Consider the following 19,474-nt stretch of genomic DNA (forward strand, 5'->3'; position numbering starts at 1 on the left):
AGGTGTTTAGTTTAGAGATGCATTGTGGAAACAGGCCCTTCGGCCCATCGAGACCGCGCCGACCAGCGACACTATCCTGCGCACACTAGGGACAATTTACAATTTTTACCAAGCCAATTAACCTACAAACCGGTATGCCTTTGGAGGGTGGGAGGAAACCGGAGCACCCGGAGGGAACGTGCAAACTCTGTACACACAGTACCCGTAGTTAGTATCGAGCCCGAGTCTCTGGCACTGCAAGGCAGCAACTCTTCCACTGCGCCACCACTGTTGGGTAGGGATTTCCAAGATTTAAACCCAGCCACGATGAAGGGATAATGCACAAGTTGAAAGGGAACCTGGAGATGATCAGGTTGCTGCACGCTTGCTGCCCTTATGCTTCTTGACGACAGGGTAGATGCCCATGTCAGTAATGGCGGTGTACTTTGCAATGGTGGTGGAGGGACTATATAGTTAGGGTGCAGATCATCTGGGCTAGCTTGTCTTTAGACTTTAGAGATACAGCGTGGAAACCAAGCCCACGTAGTCCCTGCCAACCAGTGATCACCCTGTACAGTAGCACTGTCTCCACACACTAGGGACAATTTAGAATTTTACTGAAGCCAATTAACCTACAAACCTGTACGTCTTTGGATTGTGGGAGGAAACATATGTGGTCACACGGAGAATGAGCCAACTGCACACCGACAGCACCCGAGGCCAGGATCGAACTCGGGTCTCTGGCGCTGTGTGACAACTACATAAATGTTGCGCCACTGTGTCCTAGATGGTGTTGGAGTTCTTGAGTGCTGTTGAAGCTGCAGGTAAGTGGAGTGTTGTCCTACTCCTACTCTTAACTCTCATGTTTACATAGACAAAGGTGGTAAGGAAGCAATTTGAAGGTTTACCAGATCTGCTGCTGGTCCCTGCCTCAGCACGCGTGTGCTTGTAGATCTCCAGATGGTGGTGGAGTTCTGCCTTCTCTTTCTCCAGTCGGTCGTTTGTCAGCCTTGGAGATGACCGGATGGAAGAACAGGATTAGAGTACACCACCTTGCGTAGAGGGTGCAAAAATCAACCAAATCTTTCACCTATGTTCTGCACATTCCTGTGCTCAATTGTGGCATGCTGAAATATTTACTCTTGTATATTGCACAAAAGCTGGAACCACTTGTTCCTCTGAGAAATTAAATATAAAGTTGAAAAGCTTGTTGAAGTCGAGTCAACATTGATTATAATCTTTAGACTAGAGATAAAGCGTGGAAACAGACCCGTCTGCCCACAAAGTCTGTGCCGACCAGAGATCACCGCTGTACACTAGCACTATCCTACACACTCGGGACAATTTCCAGAAGCCAATTCACCTACGAACTTGCATACTTGCATGTCTTTGGAGTGTGGGAGGAAACTGCAGCCAAGGGAGAAAACCCACGTGGTCACAGGAGACTGTGCAAACTCTGTAAAGATAGCACTTGTCAGGATCAAACCCGGGTCTAGCACTGTAAGGCATCAATTCTACCGCTGCGTCACTGCGCTGCCTACCAAATGCTAAGCCAATTCTTACTCAATGCTAAGCTCGTTCAAAAGCAGGAGGGTGACACTTCTGCACTTAGTAAGAATGTAAGGACCAGAGTGGGTCAAGCAATCGCCTAGCCTGCACTGCTGTTCAAAATGATCATGAATGATTCTGTCCGTACCACTTTGCCTTAATATTTCCAGATACACAGGTCCACCACCGATTCTCTGGCACAGGTGGTCTGGCACATCCTTTACTCCAGCAGTATTGCAGGAGTGCATTTGAAATCTCCCCCCAAAAAAGTCGTGCCGAGGCCGACCTCATCAGGATTTCCACACCGATCGGCAGATCCATTCCCATAGCCGACTTCCACGATATCCTGGTCCCTCGGCGCCCTAGATTAATCGTTCCAGTACCGTTGGACTCCTCTCGGAGGCCACGACATCTGTTGTTCCGGCAAAACAGATAATCCAGAAAGGCTCTGGAACCAATGGTTCTGGAAAATCGGTGGTGGATCTGTACCGACAGTAAGCAAAACCCAATAGATTTGTGCTTTGAATCTACACATGGCTGAGAATCCACAGCTCTCCAAGGTAGAGAATTCTGAAGAAGTGCAGCCCTTTGCATGAAGAACGTTCTCACATTGCACCTCAATGGCCTCTTTACCCTGAAACCATGACCCCGAGATCAGGATTTCCTATGGACAGAAAACAACCTCTCAGAGACCACTGTGTCAGTCCAGGTCAGAATCTTAATCTCACTGTCAGTGCCCTACTTTCTTCTGAACTCCAGCAAATAGAGACAAAGATTCCAAAATCCCTCTTCACAGATCTCTCTCTCTCTTCCCAGGAATGAATCTTGTACATCTAAGTGACAAAGACTCCACAGTCAGTGTATCCTTCCTCAGGCATAGTGACCAAAAGTGCACACAGTACTGGGGTCTGATCAAGCCTTCTTTACTGGGGACCTGTAGCAGAGTGGCCTATCCATGCTCTATCAACTCCAGACTACCCTGGAGTACACAGTGGACAATTGATAGGGTGGACAGCCAGAGCCTTTCTCCCCAGGGGAGAAATGTCCCACACTAGAGGGCATTGCTATAAGGTGAGGGGGGGAAAAGTTTAATGGAGACATGTGGGCCAAGCTTTTACCCAGTGAGGCATTGTCACAGGGTGGTGAAGGCAGATACGATAGTGGCGTTTGAGAGGCTTATAAATAGGCATGCGGAAGGGCAGGGAATAAAGGATATGGATCATGTACAGGCAGATGAGGTCAGTTTAACTTGGTATCACCTTCGGCACAAACATGGACTGAAGGGCCTGTTCTACACTGTTATTTGTTCTATGTTCTTCCGGTTACAAAGAGAAGTGTTGCTCTATCCTACCTCAGTAACTGAAATTGTCTGGTGAGGCCAGGTTCTGTCTTGGCTTCGTCGGGGAAATGTTTAAGCACCTCGATCTGCAGTGGATAAAAGAACAAGAAACAGTCAAAATGGACAATGCAAAATTCTATGTTGGGCCTGACCAAGGGTAGATCGCCAAACACTTGCACTCGGTCTGCCAAGGCCTACTGGATCTCTTGGTTGCTAACCATTTTAACTCGCCTTCCCATTCCCACATGGACCTTTCTGTCCTGGACCTCCTCCATTGCCAGAGTGAGGCCACACACAAACTGGAGAAACACCACCTCATATTTTGCTTACAACCCAATGGTATCAATGTTGAATTCCCAAACTTTAAGTAACCTCTCACTGACACTCTCCCCACCCCCACTTTCTCACCTACACCACCCCCCTCTTTCCCCTCCACCCCTTCCCTCCCCTCCCCTGTGCCCCACTTGGACTCCCACCTATTTTCTCTCCTCCTGCCACATTGCTCCCTCTGGCGTTACAATCCACATATCTCACACCTTCCTTCCTTATCTCTGGCCTTTGTTCCAACCATCTGCCTATCAACCGCTCCCCTCGTCTGTATCCACGTATTACCTGCCACACTTTGTCCTACCTCTCATTTTCCAGCTTTCTTCTACCCCCACAAACAGATGAAGAAAGGCACTGACCCAGAAGGTCATCTGTCCATGTTCTCCAGAGATGTACCCTGACCCACTGAGTTACTCCAGCACTTTGTCCTTGTGTATGAAACAGCACCTGCAGTTCTTTGTTCATACCACGTCTGTTCTTACCTGTTCCTCCATGTTTCCTATTTGTTTTGCCAATCTTTGCTCGTTGTCAGTCGACTCTATCAACTGCTGCCCGAGGTCGGTGAGGCTTTGATTCTTTTTAGCAAGGTCATTCTCCATCTCCTTCATTTTGCTCTCGTACATTCTTCAAAGCATGAGAAAATGAATGGCATATCAGAACTGCATCAAAGTGTTCATGAATTCTAAGAGCAGAATGAGGCCATTTGGCCCATCAAGTCTGTTCCTCCATTCAATCATGGCCGATCTACCTCAACCCCATTCTCCTGCCTTCACCCCATAACCCGACACCCCAACTAATCAAGAATCTGTCAATCTTGCCTTAAAAATATCCATTGACTTGGCCTCCACAGCCATCTATGGCAATGAATTCCAGTTTCACCACCGTGACTAAAGAAATTCCTCATCTCCTTTCTAAAGGCGTCCTTTTATTCTACGTGCTCCAATATGGAAATCTAAATAAGCTTTACCATCAGCCTACAAGTTTACTTTTAAAGATTCTATATTGTTAACATTTCATATCAACTGTAACAAAATTAAAATTGCAGTGTGCTTAGTTGAGACAGCAATTGGTGAGTGCTATGATCTCTCTGGAATCTAAATTCCTGAGCAGATCCGTGGCAGACTGCGCGGCACGGTGGCGCAGTGGTAGAGTTGCTGACTTCCGGCGCCAAAGACCCGGGTTTGATCCTGACTACGGGTGCTGTCTGTACGGAGTTTGTACGTTCTCCCCGTGACCTGCGTGGGTTTTCTCCCACACTCCAAAGACGTATGGGTTTGTAGGCTAATTGGCTTGGTATAAATGTAAATTGTCCCTAGTGCAAGTGTGCGAGGATCGCTGGTCGGCATGGACTCGGTGGGCCGAAGGGCTAGTTCGTACTGTATCTCTAGACTAAACTTGAGTTCAGGTGACATTCGGAAAGCTCAACAAATTCAAGACAAAGCAGTCAACAGACTGGCATAAGATAGACACAAAATCCAGCATCTCTGGATAGAAGAAACGGGTGACGTTTTGGGTCGGGACCCTTGTACTCCAGCATTTTGTGTCTATCTTCGGCATAAACCAGCATCTGCAGTTCTTCCCTGAGTTTAATATGGTACCTCGTCACTACCACGGACTTCCAGCTTTTCCCGTCAGCGCCCTCTAGCTGTGGACCTCTGCTCTCCGCAAAGCTCAGATGTTTAGTCGTCTCTTCCAACTGTGTGCTCAGTTTCTCGTTCAAAATCTCCAGGTGGCTCTTTGCAATGCGCAGCTTTTCAGAATTGTCACCCTCCTGCCACAAAGCAGATATTTAGCACAAGTCAGATCTCAGTCCCATTTCTGGCTGCTACAGGGTCATCAGAACTTGAGTGGTGATGTTTTCCAAGTCAGATTTTGTGACATGCAACAAAGTGAAATGGCTGGGAAACACGGGTAGCTGAGCAGGGTCCGTGTAGCGAGAGACGCAGAATTAACCTTTAAGACAATCATTCTTTATGTGGTGGACACAAAGTGCTGGAGCAACTCAGCGGGTCAGGCAGCATCTCTGAGGAACATGGACAGGTGACTTTTTTGGTTGGGAACTTCAGACTGATTGTGGGATGAGGGTGGTGAGGGGGGAAGCAGGAAGAGCGAAGGGGCAGGGTCGGGACCCTTCTGCAGAGCTGCGGGCTGACCTGCTGAGTTACTCCAGTACTTTGTGTCTTTTTTGGTAAACCAGCATCTGCAGTTTCTTGTGCCCGTAAATTTACAGACGATAGGTGGAAAGTGAAACCTGACATGGAGGAGCACAGATGCTGTTTGACTTGGTGTGTATTACCAATGGTTTCCGTTTACACGACAGAACACTAATCACCAAGAGGTATGCCACTCAACGGACACGTTGATTCTGTATTGTGAGGTGGAAGCCACTGAATGGAAAGGGGTCGTGTTCTCCCTCTGACTTGGTCACGGAGCACTGAAAGACAGTTACCTTGGCATGAAGCAGCATTCCAGCTACTCAACCAACCAGGCCAGACCCCACAAGTGTGTAATAATAGTAATAATAATGACATTAGAGCAGAATTAGGCCATTCGGCTTATCAAATCTGCTCTGCCATTCGATCATGGTTCAACCCCATTCTCCTGCCTTCTCCCTGTAACTTTTGACACCCTTACTAATGAAGAACTTATCAATCTCCATTTAAAAAATACACAAAGACTTGATATCCACAGCTGTCTCTGGTAATGAATTCCACTGATTCATCACCCTCTCACTAAAGAAATTCCCCCTCACCTCCTTTCTACAGGTCTGAAATTCCCCTTCATCATAGGCTTAAAGGCAAGCCAACAACCGATGCTCTGGCAGGTAGGCAGGGTTATTGATGGGGGAAAAAGGTTAAAGGGCACATTTAATTAAAAATTGAAACTTTCCAGATTAGGAACAAAGCCTAGAACAGGGGAGACTTTCAGTTTCTTTACCCTTTTGATTTCTTTTCGTAATCGTTCATTTTCAGCCAAGATCTTCTCCATGCCTTTTGTTTTGGCCTCGTACCGTGAGCTCAGCTGCCCGCCGATCTGTATCTTTAGTTTCTCGAGCTCTGCCTGAAACAGAGTACGTCACTTGGCATGAAAGCCTTGGTGCGCTGTGTTGTGAGACAGCAGTCAGCATCTCTTTAACTTATTAAAGCACAAAATGTTAAAAGTATCACAAGCCCCCGACGGGTCACGACCAAACCCTGGCGGCAGGGGCCTGGCTCGGCCCCTGCAGAACCGGGAAGCCGCCTGAAGAGGGAGCTGCCGAGCCCTGCCCATGTTCGGCCCCGAGGACCGGAGGGAGTCAACGATGGCGGCGGTGGACACTAGAACAAAGGGCTGGTAAGAAGAACCGGGGGGGGGGTCTTACCTTCCGTGCCCTCAAGATCGGCTGGGACACGAAGCTTGAAGGTGGCCGGGCGAAGGGAGAGACGATGGTTCACTGGATGATCCGGATGGAGGCGATGGCTGCAATGGGCCTTATGGCCAGCTGGCGACTCTTGTACATGGACCCAGTCAGCTGTTTCTAAGCATTCTGTACTCTATCTGGGATTGTATAGTTCTCACCGTCACCACCGGCGAGATTGGCTTGGCATTGGGAAGGCATGCATTTCTTGCCAGTTACAGCGTCTCTACAAATTGCAAATATAGCAATGCTGACACAAACCTTAAGCTTTTCATTCTCCATTTCTAGACAGGTTCTTCTCTCACAGGACACCACGCCGGGGGCCTTCTTCAGCTCCTCGTTCTCTCGCTGCACTCTCTCCACCACCTTCTTCATCAGCCCGATCGTTTTCTCTAGTTCAGGCACCGTTTTGCCACCGCGCCCAGACTGCTAAACAACAGACATAGCACATAGAACATTACAGCACAGAACAGGCCCTTCGGCCCACAATGTCTGTGCCACACACGATATCAAGACCATCACTTATCCACCTGCACATTTGCACGTTCTCCCTGTGACCACTTGGGTTTTCAACAGGTGCTCCGGTTTCTTCCCACATCCCAAAGACATACAGCTAAGTAGGTTAATTGGCTTTGATAAAATGGTAAATTGTTCCCTCATGGGTAGGATAGTGCTAGTGTAGGGGATGATCACTGGTCGGTGTGGACTCAGTGGGCAGAAGGGCCTGTTCCCATACTGTATCTCTAAACTAAACCCATATCCCTCCATATGCCTGTCCAAACACCTTTTAAATGCCATTAACATATCAACCACCAACTCTGGCAACGTGTTCCAGCCACTCTCCACCCTCTGGGTAAAAAACCCTGCCTCATGCATCCCCTTTAAACTTTGCCCCTCTCACCTTTATCAACTTTATATCCATCCCAGACCTAATCAGCTTCACACTAGCACGGTATTTTCAGCTCCTAAGCTGCAATGAAACTAATTATTGTCCTTGTAAGCATTCTGATGAAGGTTCTCGGCCTGAAACACCACCTATTCCTTTACTCCAGAGATGCTGTCTAACCCGCTGAGTTACTTCAGCATTTTGTGTCTGTCTCATGTCTTAGTGCAACAGTTTTAATAAAGAATGCACTTAGCACTCTTAGCAACTGTATGAGTCTGAATCGTTTAAAGTTCTGATTTATGTGGGTGTACACTCAGTGATATGCACACTCTCACACATACCCCTCGAATGCTTCCAAGCTTTCGTTCCATATCTGCTTTCTCCTTCTTGAGCAGTTGATACATTTCCTGTAAATTAACTATTTGATCCTGGAAAAGAGGAAAGAATGAATTAACGTAGGTAAATCATAGACTAAAACCCTGCCTTTAACACCATTATACCATCCAAGCTCATCACCAAACTCGTGGGACTTGGAGTCAGCATCTCTGCCAGTGGAACCTCAACTTCCTGACCAACAGACCCCAATCTGTGAGAATAGGGGACAAATCATTCTGAAGAAGGGTCTCGACCCAAAACGTCACCCATTCCTTCTCTCCAGAGATGCTGCCTGTCCGCTGAGTTACTCCAGCATTTTGTGTCTACCTTCAATTTAAACCAGCATCTGCAGTTCTTTCCTAAACAATCATATATTGGCAGCCATGAAATTAATCCTTTGGTCTTTTCAGTCGTACAACGTTAAGAAATGAGCAGGATTTCATGGAAGAAAATACAAAGAAATCTCCTGGAATCAGTGAAGGACTACAAAAAGAAATATTAGCTTGAATGAAAGATTAAATCCTAGAAAAATGAATGGGGTTCAAAGGTGATAAATGTCCAGTATCTAAATACCTCAATCCCAAGGCATTGGAATTGGTAGCTTCAGGGTTTATTAATGCACCAATAATAATCTTCAAGACACTCGAACAGGTCCCAAAGACTGGAAAACAGCAATTCTCTCCAGAGATGCTGCCTGTCCCGCTGAGTTACTCCAGCTTTTTGTGCCTATCTTCAGTTTTAACCAGCATCTGCAGTTCCTTCTTCCACAAAGTTCAACCATACTATTTGCCACACAAATTTCATTATATTTAGCAAAAGACAAAGTGCTGGAAGAAACCAAGTCTGAAGAAGGGTCCCGACCCAAAATGTTGCCTGTCCATTTCCCTCCACAGATGCTGCTTGACATGCTGAGTTCCTTCTGTTTGCAGTAACAAAAATAAACTTATTGCAATTGAAAAGATCTTTATTTTTGAAAATCCTGCAGAAAAATAACTGTTGCCAGTTTGAAACTCTCTAGCCCTGAAACCCCATTTGCACAATTGTTTTTATATCGCGATTATTTATAAATAATGTGTCTGAAGAAATGTGACCAATCCATGTTCTCCAGAGATGCTACCTGATCCCTTGAATTATTCCAGCATTTTGTGTCTTTCTTTGGTATAAACCAATCTGAAGTTTCTTGTTATTACATTTCAATAACACGAGGTTTCCTAGGAATGCAACTATTGCCAAATAGCAGTAATACCACAGCAGTCTGCCTTACAGCGCCAGAGACCCGGGTTCGATCCTGACCAAGGGTGCTGTAGGTACGGTGTTTGTACGTTCTCCCTGTGACCGCGTGGGTTTTCTCCAGGTGCTCCAGTTTCTTCCCACACTCTGAAGACGTACAGGTTTGTAGGCTGATTGGCTTTAGTAAAATTGTCCCTAGTGTGTAGGATAGTGTTAGTGTACGCGGTGATCACTGGCCAGCACGGACTCAGTGGGCCGAAGGGCCCGTTTCTGTGCTGTATCTCAAGTCTCTGTTCCTGCCACTTTAACTCTCCATCCAATTCTGACACGTCTGTCTGTGGGCTCCCACAATGTTATAGTGAGGACCAATCTAAGTCTGAGGAACAGTCAAGGTTCATGGGGTTAACACGGGAAAGGTGCCACTGAGGTAAAAGATCAGTCACAATCTTATTAAATGGGAGACCTCGACTGAGGAACACAATGGTCTTTACGCGCAGTGAGACACAATGGCGCAGTGGTAGAGTTGCTGCCTTACTGCGCCAGAGACCCAGGTTTGATCATGACCAGGGGTGCTGTCTGTCCAGAGTTTGTACGTTCTACCCGTCACCGTGTGGGTTTTCTCCGGGTGCTCTGGTTTCCTCCCAGATTCTAAAGACTTACAGGTTTGTTGGCTGATTGGCTTCAGTAAAATTGTAAACTGCCCCTAATGTGTAGGACAATGCTAGTGTGTGGGGGATCACTGGTCAGTGTGGATCTAGTGGGCCGAAAGGCCTGTTTCCGGGCTGTATCTCTCAACTAAACTACATTTCCAAATGTTCCAAGCCAAGTGAACATATATAGGTATAGACAAAAAGTGCTGGAGTAACTTAGCGGGTCAGGCAGCATCTCTGGAGGAAAAGGATAGGTGACGTTTCGGGCCGAGATCCTTCTTCAGACTGAGATTCAGAGGAAAGGTAAACTCTTTCCCTCTCCCCTAACTTTCAGTCTGCACATGGGTTTTGACCTGAAACGTCACCTATTCCTTTTCTCCAGAAATGCTGCCTGACTCGCTGAGTTAGTCTGACATTTTGTGCCTATCTTCGGTGTAAACCAGCATCTGTAGTTCCTTCCTACATATACATTGGATTACATTGGGAGTAATTTTAAAAGACCCACAATATTTCCCTGCACATCCCGCAGTGAACATTATCTGCTCATCCAAAGCTTACCCTTAATCGTGGCAAATCCTTGTTGGCTTGCTCTAGTTGAAACCGCAATTCTATGTTATCTGCTGACAGACCAAGGTTCTCCTTCTGAAGCTGCTGTTCCTTTTGAGATGAAACATCAGATCCAATTCCAGAGGTCTGAGAGGAATAATAAAACAGACTGTCAAAAAAATGTGGATTTTTCCACATGCAACGCTGCACAGAAAAGCTCTTTTGCGTTCAAGCCATTGTTACAAATCTAAAAGGTGGAGGGACATATTTGCAGGAAAGGTTAAGATCAGAATTTACTTGAGAGAGATTTGCACTATTGATCTACATTTCTGAAAAGCTTTGCTAATTGAGCATTTAAGAATAATTTACTGCCTACTGCTTATTTAGGGGTAGGGTGAAGGAGGTTCTTTCTGCTAGGTTTATGGGCGGACAACCTGAAGCTGATGTTCAGAGATCCTGTGCTTCTCGCACTGCGATCCTCCCTGTTCTTCCGCTGTTGCCGGATCCGCTTCATCCCCCGTTCCAGGCCCCAGTTCACTGGCACTTCTTGTGCTCTCCTCGCCACTCCTTGTATCCCAGGAAGGATCACTTATTCCTGACTGCTCCGTCTCTCCACCCAAGTTGGTGTCAGCTTGCCGTTCTGCTGCTTCAATCTCTTCCGCGCCCGAGGGTTCTTCCCCGTTCACTTTGTCCCCAGTCGCTGCGTCGCCGGTGGGAGGCTGTTCCACCTGGATGTCGGTGCACGCATCCTCCGTTGTCAAAGCTGAAGGCAGCCCGCTATCATCGTTTCCACTGCCTTGTTCAGCATTCCCATCTGCGGAGGTTGCGTTTTCCGGCGGGTCGCAAATCCAATTGCTCTTCCGCAGACGGGATGTTGCTTTCGGACTGCTTCGCATGGTTGGCTTTTTGTCAGTGCTCACTCGTTGTGAAGTGAGGGCAGATGCATCGTGTACACGAGGATCCAAAGTCTGTATGGACTGTACACGTGTACAAAGAGAGGTCGTGTAGTATTGTAGTATACGAGGAAAAGGGACAGGCACAGAGAAAGAAAAGTGGATGAAAGATAATACAGAGAACAGTGCACTAAAGACATAATTTCCATTTAGCATATTTGCAAACCACATTCTAAACCTCAATTGTACTGTCACCACTTTATGATAAAGGGAATAATGTGAATAACGTTTAGTGCAAGATAGAGTTTACTGGACCATATCTTGCACTAAACATTATTCATGTTATTCCCTTTATCATGTATCTGTACACTATGAATGGCTCAATTGTAATCATATATTGTCTTTCCGCTGACTGGTTAGCATGCAACAAAAACATTTCACTGTACTTCAGTACACGTGACAATAAACTAAACTCAACTCAATTTCTAGATTGCAAAAACGAATCCAAAAGTTTTAGAGAGTATGGGCGGCAGAGTGGCGCAGCGGTAGAGTTGCTGCCTTACAGCGCCAGAGACCCGGGTTCCATCCTGGCTACGGGTGCTGTCTGAAAGGCGTTTGAACGTTCTCCCTGTGACCATGTGGATTTTCTCTGGGTGCTTCAGTTTCCTCCCACAATCCAAACACATACAGTTTTGCAGGTTAATTGGCTTTGGTAAAATTATAAATTGCCCCTAGTGCCTAGGATAGTGTTAGTGTATGGGGTGATCGCTGGTCGGCACGGACTCAGTGGGCCGAAGGGCCTGTTTCCACGCTGTATCTCTAAAATCTAAAGTAATAGTCTAAAGTAAAGAAGAAGTCGCATTTCTAATTATTTCGTTTTTATATCAATGTGAAAACTTAAAATGGATTATTTGCATTTTTTCTTTCGAACTTGTTGGGTTTTGGGATTGAAATAAATTGAAAGAAAGGTTTCTTCGCACACTCCAAAGACGTGCAGATTTGTAAGTGAATTGGCTTTGGTAAAATTCTAAATTGTCGCTAGCGTGTGGGATAGTGCTAATCGGCTCTGATCGGCGCGGAATCGGTCGGCCAATGGTCCTGTTTCTACATTGTATCTCTAAAGTCTAAAGGTAACTAAATTTTATTGGTATAAGAAAATAACTGCAGATGCTGGTACAAATCGATTTATTCACAAAATGCTGGAGTAACTCAGCAGGTCAGGCAGCATCTCGGGAGAGAAATTTTATTGGGTACTGTTCTTAAAATATTAAATCAATTACATACCGATGGTCTGGATAAAGTGCTTGCTGACAGCTGTCTTTCCAAAGCTTGTATCTTTTCATGCAAGTAACGATTCTTCAATGTTAAATCTTCTACCACCGAGTCCCTTGGTAAAGCTTGTTGTTGCCTTAGACAAAATAACACATGATAAATGGATCTTTATGAAGATGGAATTTAAAAAATCCTCAACGTCATCCAATAACATAAAATTATGAGAGGCATAGTAGATACGGTAGACAGTCAGAACCTTTTTCCCCAAGGTGGAAATGGCCAACACTAGAAGGTGAGAGGGGAACATTTTAAAGATGTGCGGGGCAATTTTATTTTACGCAGGGAGAAGTGGGGCCCTGGAACGCGTTGCCTGGGATGGTGGCAGAGGCAGATATGATAGTGGTGTTTAAGGGACTTTTAGATAGAGACATTAAAGTGCAGGGAATAGAAGCACATGGATCACGTACAGGCAAATGAAATCAGTTTGACGTTCGGAACAAACATTGTGGGCCAAAGGGCCCGTTCCTGTGCTGTACTGTTCCATGTTATATGACGCTTTGAAAATGTTTGATTCACACATCTTTTGAGATGGGGGACGAAATCTGGAGATCAGCTGTACTCCACAGAGAAAGTACCCGAGGACAGGAATGGATTCCGATGTACCAAATCTTAGAATACTTGCCTCAAGATGGCTATGGAGCCTCAGTTGCTGTGCACATTTAAAACAGAGATTGAGAGATTTTAAGACATTAAGGACATAATATGGGGCTGGTGCAGGAAAAAAAAGGTGTTATGGTAAAAAATCAGCCAAGATCTTATTGAATGGTGGAGCAGATGCAATGGGCCACATGGTCCACTCCTGCTTCTATTTGTTATGTTCTTATGAATGCCCCACCCGAGACCCTGGCCAAGAAACCTACTGGGTTTGAGAACTTAGGTGTATTTAAATAAAATGGATGGGGCTGTCAGGACTGGGTGCAGCAGATCCTGACCACGGGTGCTGTAGATGGGCCCCAACCATAAACGCCACCTATCCATTTTCTCCAGAGATGCTGTGTGACATGTGAGCTGAGTTGCTCCAGAATTTGGTGTCTTCATTTGTAAACCAGTATCCGCAGTTCCTTGTGTCTCCATCAACTTACAACTGGACTTTACATGTACTAACTTATTACTTTCTAGGTAGGGCTTGGGAACTTTAGCTCCATATATTCTTGTGGGCTCCATTACCTGCATTTAATGGAGCAGTATGCCTGTTTTTACAGCTTCCTGATTCTGTGGGGGATGAGGACATGGGCAATCCCAGTCTCAGCAACCCCACCCTTGGTCATTCAGAAGTTGGGAACATCTCCGATGTGACTGACTGCTCTAGGCCTTTACAATGCCCTCGGAAACAGCTTGAAGCCAACCAAAGTTACCATTCACCGGCTGGAGTTCTTCGGAAGAAAGGATTTGGATTTTCAGTCTGTTTTATTCAGTATATATACAAAATGAACACCAATACATTTACAAAGGAAAGGACCAATGAGGAGATGGTAGCATATCAAACTGTAATTAAGCAAAGGAAAGAAGGAAAAGTATCTGGATCTATTGACATACATTGAAAATGATGTATCTTATTCACCTCATGCTTGCCATCTGATCTTGAAGCTCCATATTCTTTCTCCTTAAATCTTCAATCTCTCTATTACAGTCCATAGTTCTGACACCTATTACCTGGTCCGCTGTAATCCCGCGAGCTTTCAGCTTTCTCTGTAAATATACCTTTTCCTGGTCAACTCTGCAATTGAGCACATTTATTACATCCATATGTTACTGAACATCATGTTCGGGGTACACTACTTGCTGTGAAACCTTCTTCCTGCTGTCACAATTATTAAAGGTACCAAAGGTACAAAACTGCTAGGGAAGAGTCAGGAGTATTTTATTGTCATATGTACCAAAACGGAACAATCAGATTCTTAATTGCAGCAGCGTAAATACCATACTCATTTGATAACATAATAAACAAGAAATGTTCAATAAATAAAAACAATATTGGTGCAAAACAAAACAAAACAAAGCTCAAAGTCCGTAGTGCCAAGAATGGCAATTCAAAAATGAACATCGGTCTACAGATGGGTGCTTGGAATACAATCAGAAGTGAGATTTAGAGCTTTTCACTGTAGTTTATTATGTGACAATAAACTAAAGGCCATCTCAGGAATCAAGTGAAGTCTAGGATTTTAAGTACCAGAGATAGACATAAATTGCTTCACGAAGGATCACTTTACTCTTTATTGCATTTTGTGTTTATCTTTGGTATAAACCAACATCTGCAGTACCTTTTCATTACATTATGCTAAGCACCAGCCTGTGCAGCCCAGAGGGGCGACTGCATTCAGAAGACGAGAGATGCTGGTGCGAACTCGAGAGGTTGACTTTAATTCCTGTTATTGTTTAGCTGGAAGAAATTACAAATAATCTCAGACATAGCTTTCAGAAATAAACCTGTGTGGGCATTTAAGCAAGGTGGCACGGCAGTAGAGTCGCTGCCTCACAGTGCCAGAGACACGGGTTCGATCCTGACTACGGGTGCTGTCTGTGTGAAGTTTCTACGTTCTCCCCGCTGTGACATGAGTTTTCTGCGGGTGCTCTAGTTTCCTCGCAAGCTCCATACACGTGCTGGTTTGTAGGTTAATTGGCTTCGGTAAAATAATGTAAATTGTCTCTAGTGTGTGGGATAGTGCTGGTGTATGGGCATTGCTGGTCAGCGTGGACTTGGTGGGCCAAAGGGCCTGTTTCCATGCTGCATCTCCAAACTAAACTGCACAAAACTAAAATAACGAAGCAGCAAGATAATTGATGGAAAAGTAATAGAAAATGTCACCAAATAGTTTATGGTTTGAAAATTTAACATATAACCATCCTATCTAACTGGAAGCATAAAAGAACATTTACAGAAAATGCATTGAGTTCAATGTGTGAGAAATTTCTTGACCTTATTTTCGTACTCACTATTTTTCACTCCCATTGGATGCACTCTGTATCGCCCCCTTTGCTCTATCTATTGTACCGAGTTTGAACTGATTGTATCTATGAATGGTATATCTCATCTGTTTGGATGTCATGCAAAACAAAGTTTTTCCACTGTACCTCGATTCATGTGACAATAATAAAACTAAACTTAGTAATTAGCTTTTCTTAGAAGGTCCTCTATTAAAGCTCTTAGTTTTTTGATCAGATAAATGTTCTGTTTTGTTGACGCTTGGTGATGGGTATGCATGCTGGGTGAAGTGTACTTTGGTGCAATCCTACCAGATAATTAAACAAGAGTAAATAAAAAGATCACAGGTCACATTATGAGAAACAACGCACAAAATTAAAATTAAAATCTTACTTTGCATACAATTCCTTTAGTGTGGTGACTTGTTTGGTCAGAACTTCCAGCTCCTTCTCTTTTTCTTTCAGCTTGTTCTTTGTTGCTTCCAGTCTGGACTGCCACTTTTTGCCTTCTTCCCACCTCACGATTTCCTCTTTGGACGTCTGTATTAGACAATAGACAATGGACAATAGGTGCAGGAGGCCATTCGGCCCTTCGAGCCAGCACCGCCATTCAATGTGATCATGGCTGATCATTCTCAATCAGTACCCCGTTCCTGCCTTCTCCCCATACCCGCTGACTCCGCTATCCTTACGAGCTCTATCTAGCTCTCTCTTGAATGCATTCAGAGGCAGAGAATTCCACAGATTCACAACTCTGACTGAAAAAGTTTTTCCTCATCTCAGTTCTAAATGGCCTACCCCTTATTCTTAAACTGTGGCCCCTTGTTCTGGACTGCCTTTGTATTGTGAGGAGAAGCACTGTTCATGCAGCACAGGTTATATCAATCGTCAGGAAAAGTCAATCACTTAGGTATGAGGAAATGGGGCCATGGCTGGACTCAGTCAAGTGAGAAAGATCGTTCCTCTCAGCTTTACATGTGGTGGCTCCCGTTCATTCAATGAGTGGCAGAGTGGCGCAGCGGTAGAGTTGCTCCCTTACAGCGCCAGAGACTCGGGTTCGAACCTGACCTCAGGTGCTGTCTGTGTGGAGTTTGTACGTTCTCCCTGCGACCACATGGGTTTTCTCCGGGTGGTCCGGTTTCCTCCCACGCTCCAAAGATGTACAAGTTTGTAGGTAAATTAGCTTCTGTAAATTGTAAATTGTTCCTAGTGTAGGATAGCGCTAGCGTACAGGATGATTGCTGGTCGGCGCGGACCTAGTGGGCAGAAGGGCCTGTTTCTGTGCTGTATCTCTAAAGTCTAAAGTAAGATTGCCAGGCTATGTACCTCTAAAAACTAATCTGTGCATATCTCTGAAAAACTGCGGTCTGATATGGATAGAGATGAAAGTTACAAAGGCCTTTGATGGCAAATGGACAGATGTTTCTATATGTAGGGAGACCAGAATAGTGGTCATAAATGGAAGACATTTGAATAAATCTAGTAAGTCTAGCAACAAAGAAAGCAGATAACATGAGATAATGGAAATCACAAAAGGGTTACTGTAGGTAATACCATGGATGCATGTATTGTTTAGATACAGCGTGGAAACAGGCTCTTCGGCCAATCGATTCCGCGCTGAACAGCAATCCCCGTATACTAGCACTATCCTACACGCTAGGGACATTGTGCAATTTTTAACAACGCAATTAACATACACACCTGTACGTCTTTAGAATGTGGGAGGAAACTGGAGCACCCGGGGAAAACCCACGTGGTCACGGGGAGAATGTAAAAACTCCGTACAGACAGCACCTGTAGTCAGGTTTGAACCGGGTCTCTGGCGGCTGCAAGGCAGCGTCTTTACCGCTGTGCTACCACGCCGCCCTTTGCATCACCATAAAAAAGGATTATATTCCTCATCCCTCTGATCACATGACATTGCAATGGAATTGAAGATCAAGTGAAAAGGGCGTAAGAGACCTGTGAAAGATTAAACCCAATGGAAACAGTGGAAGAACGGAGAAGGAAACAAGGGTAACCAGTAAAAATTTGGATTCAGATTGAGGGTGAGATAGGAAGACAGGATTGAGAGCCGGGAGAGAAAGCCAAAAAAGAAAATCAATTTAGGAAATCTCCAGGAACAATCTACCACCAAACTACGACAAGGATGCAGTTTCAGTTGTTCTCTTGTAGGGACATTAAGCGGGTCCCTCAGAGATGAATTACCAACTTGAAATGGATGCAACAAGATTCATTCTTATAATTAAACTAACCCAGCTATTTCATTCCAATGGGATGGTGACTTTCTGAATTTTGTCGAGGCTGATTGCAAAACTGTAATATTATTAGAGTTTGTGGCAAATTAAAACCTAAAGTTGTTTTTTCCATGCCACAATCTGGTAGGCGTATTTACCTGCCAATAGAGTCATACAACACAGAAACAGTTCCTTTGGTCCAACTTGCCCATGCCAACCAAACTGCCCAATCTGTGCTAGTCCCACCTGTCAACATTTGGCCTGTATCCCTCTAAACCTTTCCTATCCATGTACCTGTCCTAATTTCTTTTAAATGTTCTTGCAGTACCTGCTTCAACTACCTCCTCTGGCAGTTCGTTCCATATACCCACCACTCTGTGTGAAAAAGTTGTCCCTCAGGTTCCAATTAGATCTTTCCCCTCTCACCTTACACCTATGTCTGCTTCATTATTCCCCTACTCTGGGTAAAAGATTCTGTGAATCTACTCTATCTATTCCCCTTAAGATCACCCCTCAGCCGTCTGCGCTCCAAGGAATAAAGTCCTCACCTGCCCCAACTTCTCCCTACAGCTCAGGCTATGGGGAACATGGTGAACTCACTGTGAGTTTTCCACAGTATCTGCACCATAAATGAGTTTACAATTTTAAAGCCATCTTAATTTCTGGATAAATTCCTTGCTACACATGAGCAAGACCGGAAAGTGATAATAAAAGAAATTCACCGTACAATACCTGGCTGCTATGCAGAGGAAGTCAAATTTTTTTTTTTTAAACAGTCTCTATTTGTAATTTTGACTTAAGGAACGCAGCCCCAAGCAGAAAGTTAACGTGATCAAAAGGACCTGCAGTGGAAGCACATTCATTTTTGTTGACTGTGTATTTAGTTACCATGACAACGTGAGTCAAGGCCATTGGTCCCTTACAGAAACCAATCAAATTATCATCCAACAATAGCTGTTTGAACCTTGCTTTTCTTCAGTAATGTCACACAAACTACCTTTGTATTGCAGGCAAAAGTAAAAAGAGGAAAATGTTACTACAGTGGAGTCCAATCATTATTTTTGTTTTTTAACAGTTCATTAAATTCGACACCAAAACGCGTAACATCTTAAAGTGACATCTTGGTAACCAAGTGTGCTTGCTGAGCCTATTTTCTTTTCTGATAGGTTTCCCCCCCCTCTTCTCACTGTGTTTTGTGTTACAAATCAGTCTTCACACAAGGCTCGATCTGCTCTATTAGATACATATGGGTATGCAGGGAAAGGAGGGATATAGATTATGCGCAGGCAGATAAGAGATTGTCTTGGCATTATGTTCAGCACTGACACTGTGGGCCGAAGGGCCTGTTCTCATGCTGTAATGTTCTATGTATTCCCTGCATATCCATGTGCCAAGTTATAATGCCATAGTTATGCCATAATGCCAAGTTGAACTAATCTCCTCTGCCTGGACAAGATCCATATCCCTCCATTCCATGCATATTCACATGCCTATTCAAAAGCCTCTCAAATGCCACGATCGTATCTGCCTCCACCACTATCCCTGGCATGGTGTTCCAGGCATCCTCCGCTCTCTGTGTAAAAAACTTGTCCAGCAAATCTCCTTTAAACTTTGCCCCTCTCACTTTAAAGCTACGCCCTTGAGCTTTGATATTTTTTTCCTGCCTGGGAGAAAGGTTCTGACCATCTACCCTATCCATGCACCAATAAAGCAAATCTAAGCTTAATTTACCCCAAAGCAAATGTGTGCTGGATGAAATCCTGTAACATTATATTTGCTAGATAAACTATTCTGCATTATCAGGATGTGTAGG

At 44.7% G+C, this 19,474-nt stretch overlaps 1 protein-coding gene across 4 annotated transcripts in view; it reads right to left on the minus strand.

The window, feature by feature from the left end:
* Window positions 1-19,474, minus strand: part of cep290 (centrosomal protein 290) — an 86,407-nt gene that overhangs the window by 3,004 nt on the left and 63,929 nt on the right. Inside the window, exons 42-53 of one of the 4 annotated variants that reach the window (XM_078417193.1) lie at window positions 15,819-15,964; window positions 14,064-14,219; window positions 12,455-12,578; window positions 10,712-11,254; window positions 10,290-10,424; window positions 7,818-7,904; window positions 6,852-7,016; window positions 6,131-6,253; window positions 4,792-4,964; window positions 3,676-3,817; window positions 2,879-2,952; window positions 888-988 (exon numbers count right to left, since the gene is read on the minus strand). In XM_078417193.1, the coding sequence (XP_078273319.1) occupies window positions 888-988; window positions 2,879-2,952; window positions 3,676-3,817; window positions 4,792-4,964; window positions 6,131-6,253; window positions 6,852-7,016; window positions 7,818-7,904; window positions 10,290-10,424; window positions 10,712-11,254; window positions 12,455-12,578; window positions 14,064-14,219; window positions 15,819-15,964 (1,969 nt within the window). Of the gene's footprint in view, window positions 1-887; window positions 989-2,878; window positions 2,953-3,675; window positions 3,818-4,791; window positions 4,965-6,130; window positions 6,254-6,851; window positions 7,020-7,817; window positions 7,905-10,289; window positions 10,425-10,711; window positions 11,255-12,454; window positions 12,579-14,063; window positions 14,220-15,818; window positions 15,965-19,474 lie in introns of all 4 variants that reach the window. The other 3 variants (XM_078417192.1, XM_078417195.1, XM_078417194.1) reach the window with 3 other exon arrangements.

The sequence above is a fragment of the Rhinoraja longicauda genome, chromosome 20 (assembly GCF_053455715.1).
Source record: "Rhinoraja longicauda isolate Sanriku21f chromosome 20, sRhiLon1.1, whole genome shotgun sequence".
NCBI lineage: Eukaryota > Metazoa > Chordata > Chondrichthyes > Rajiformes > Arhynchobatidae > Rhinoraja > Rhinoraja longicauda.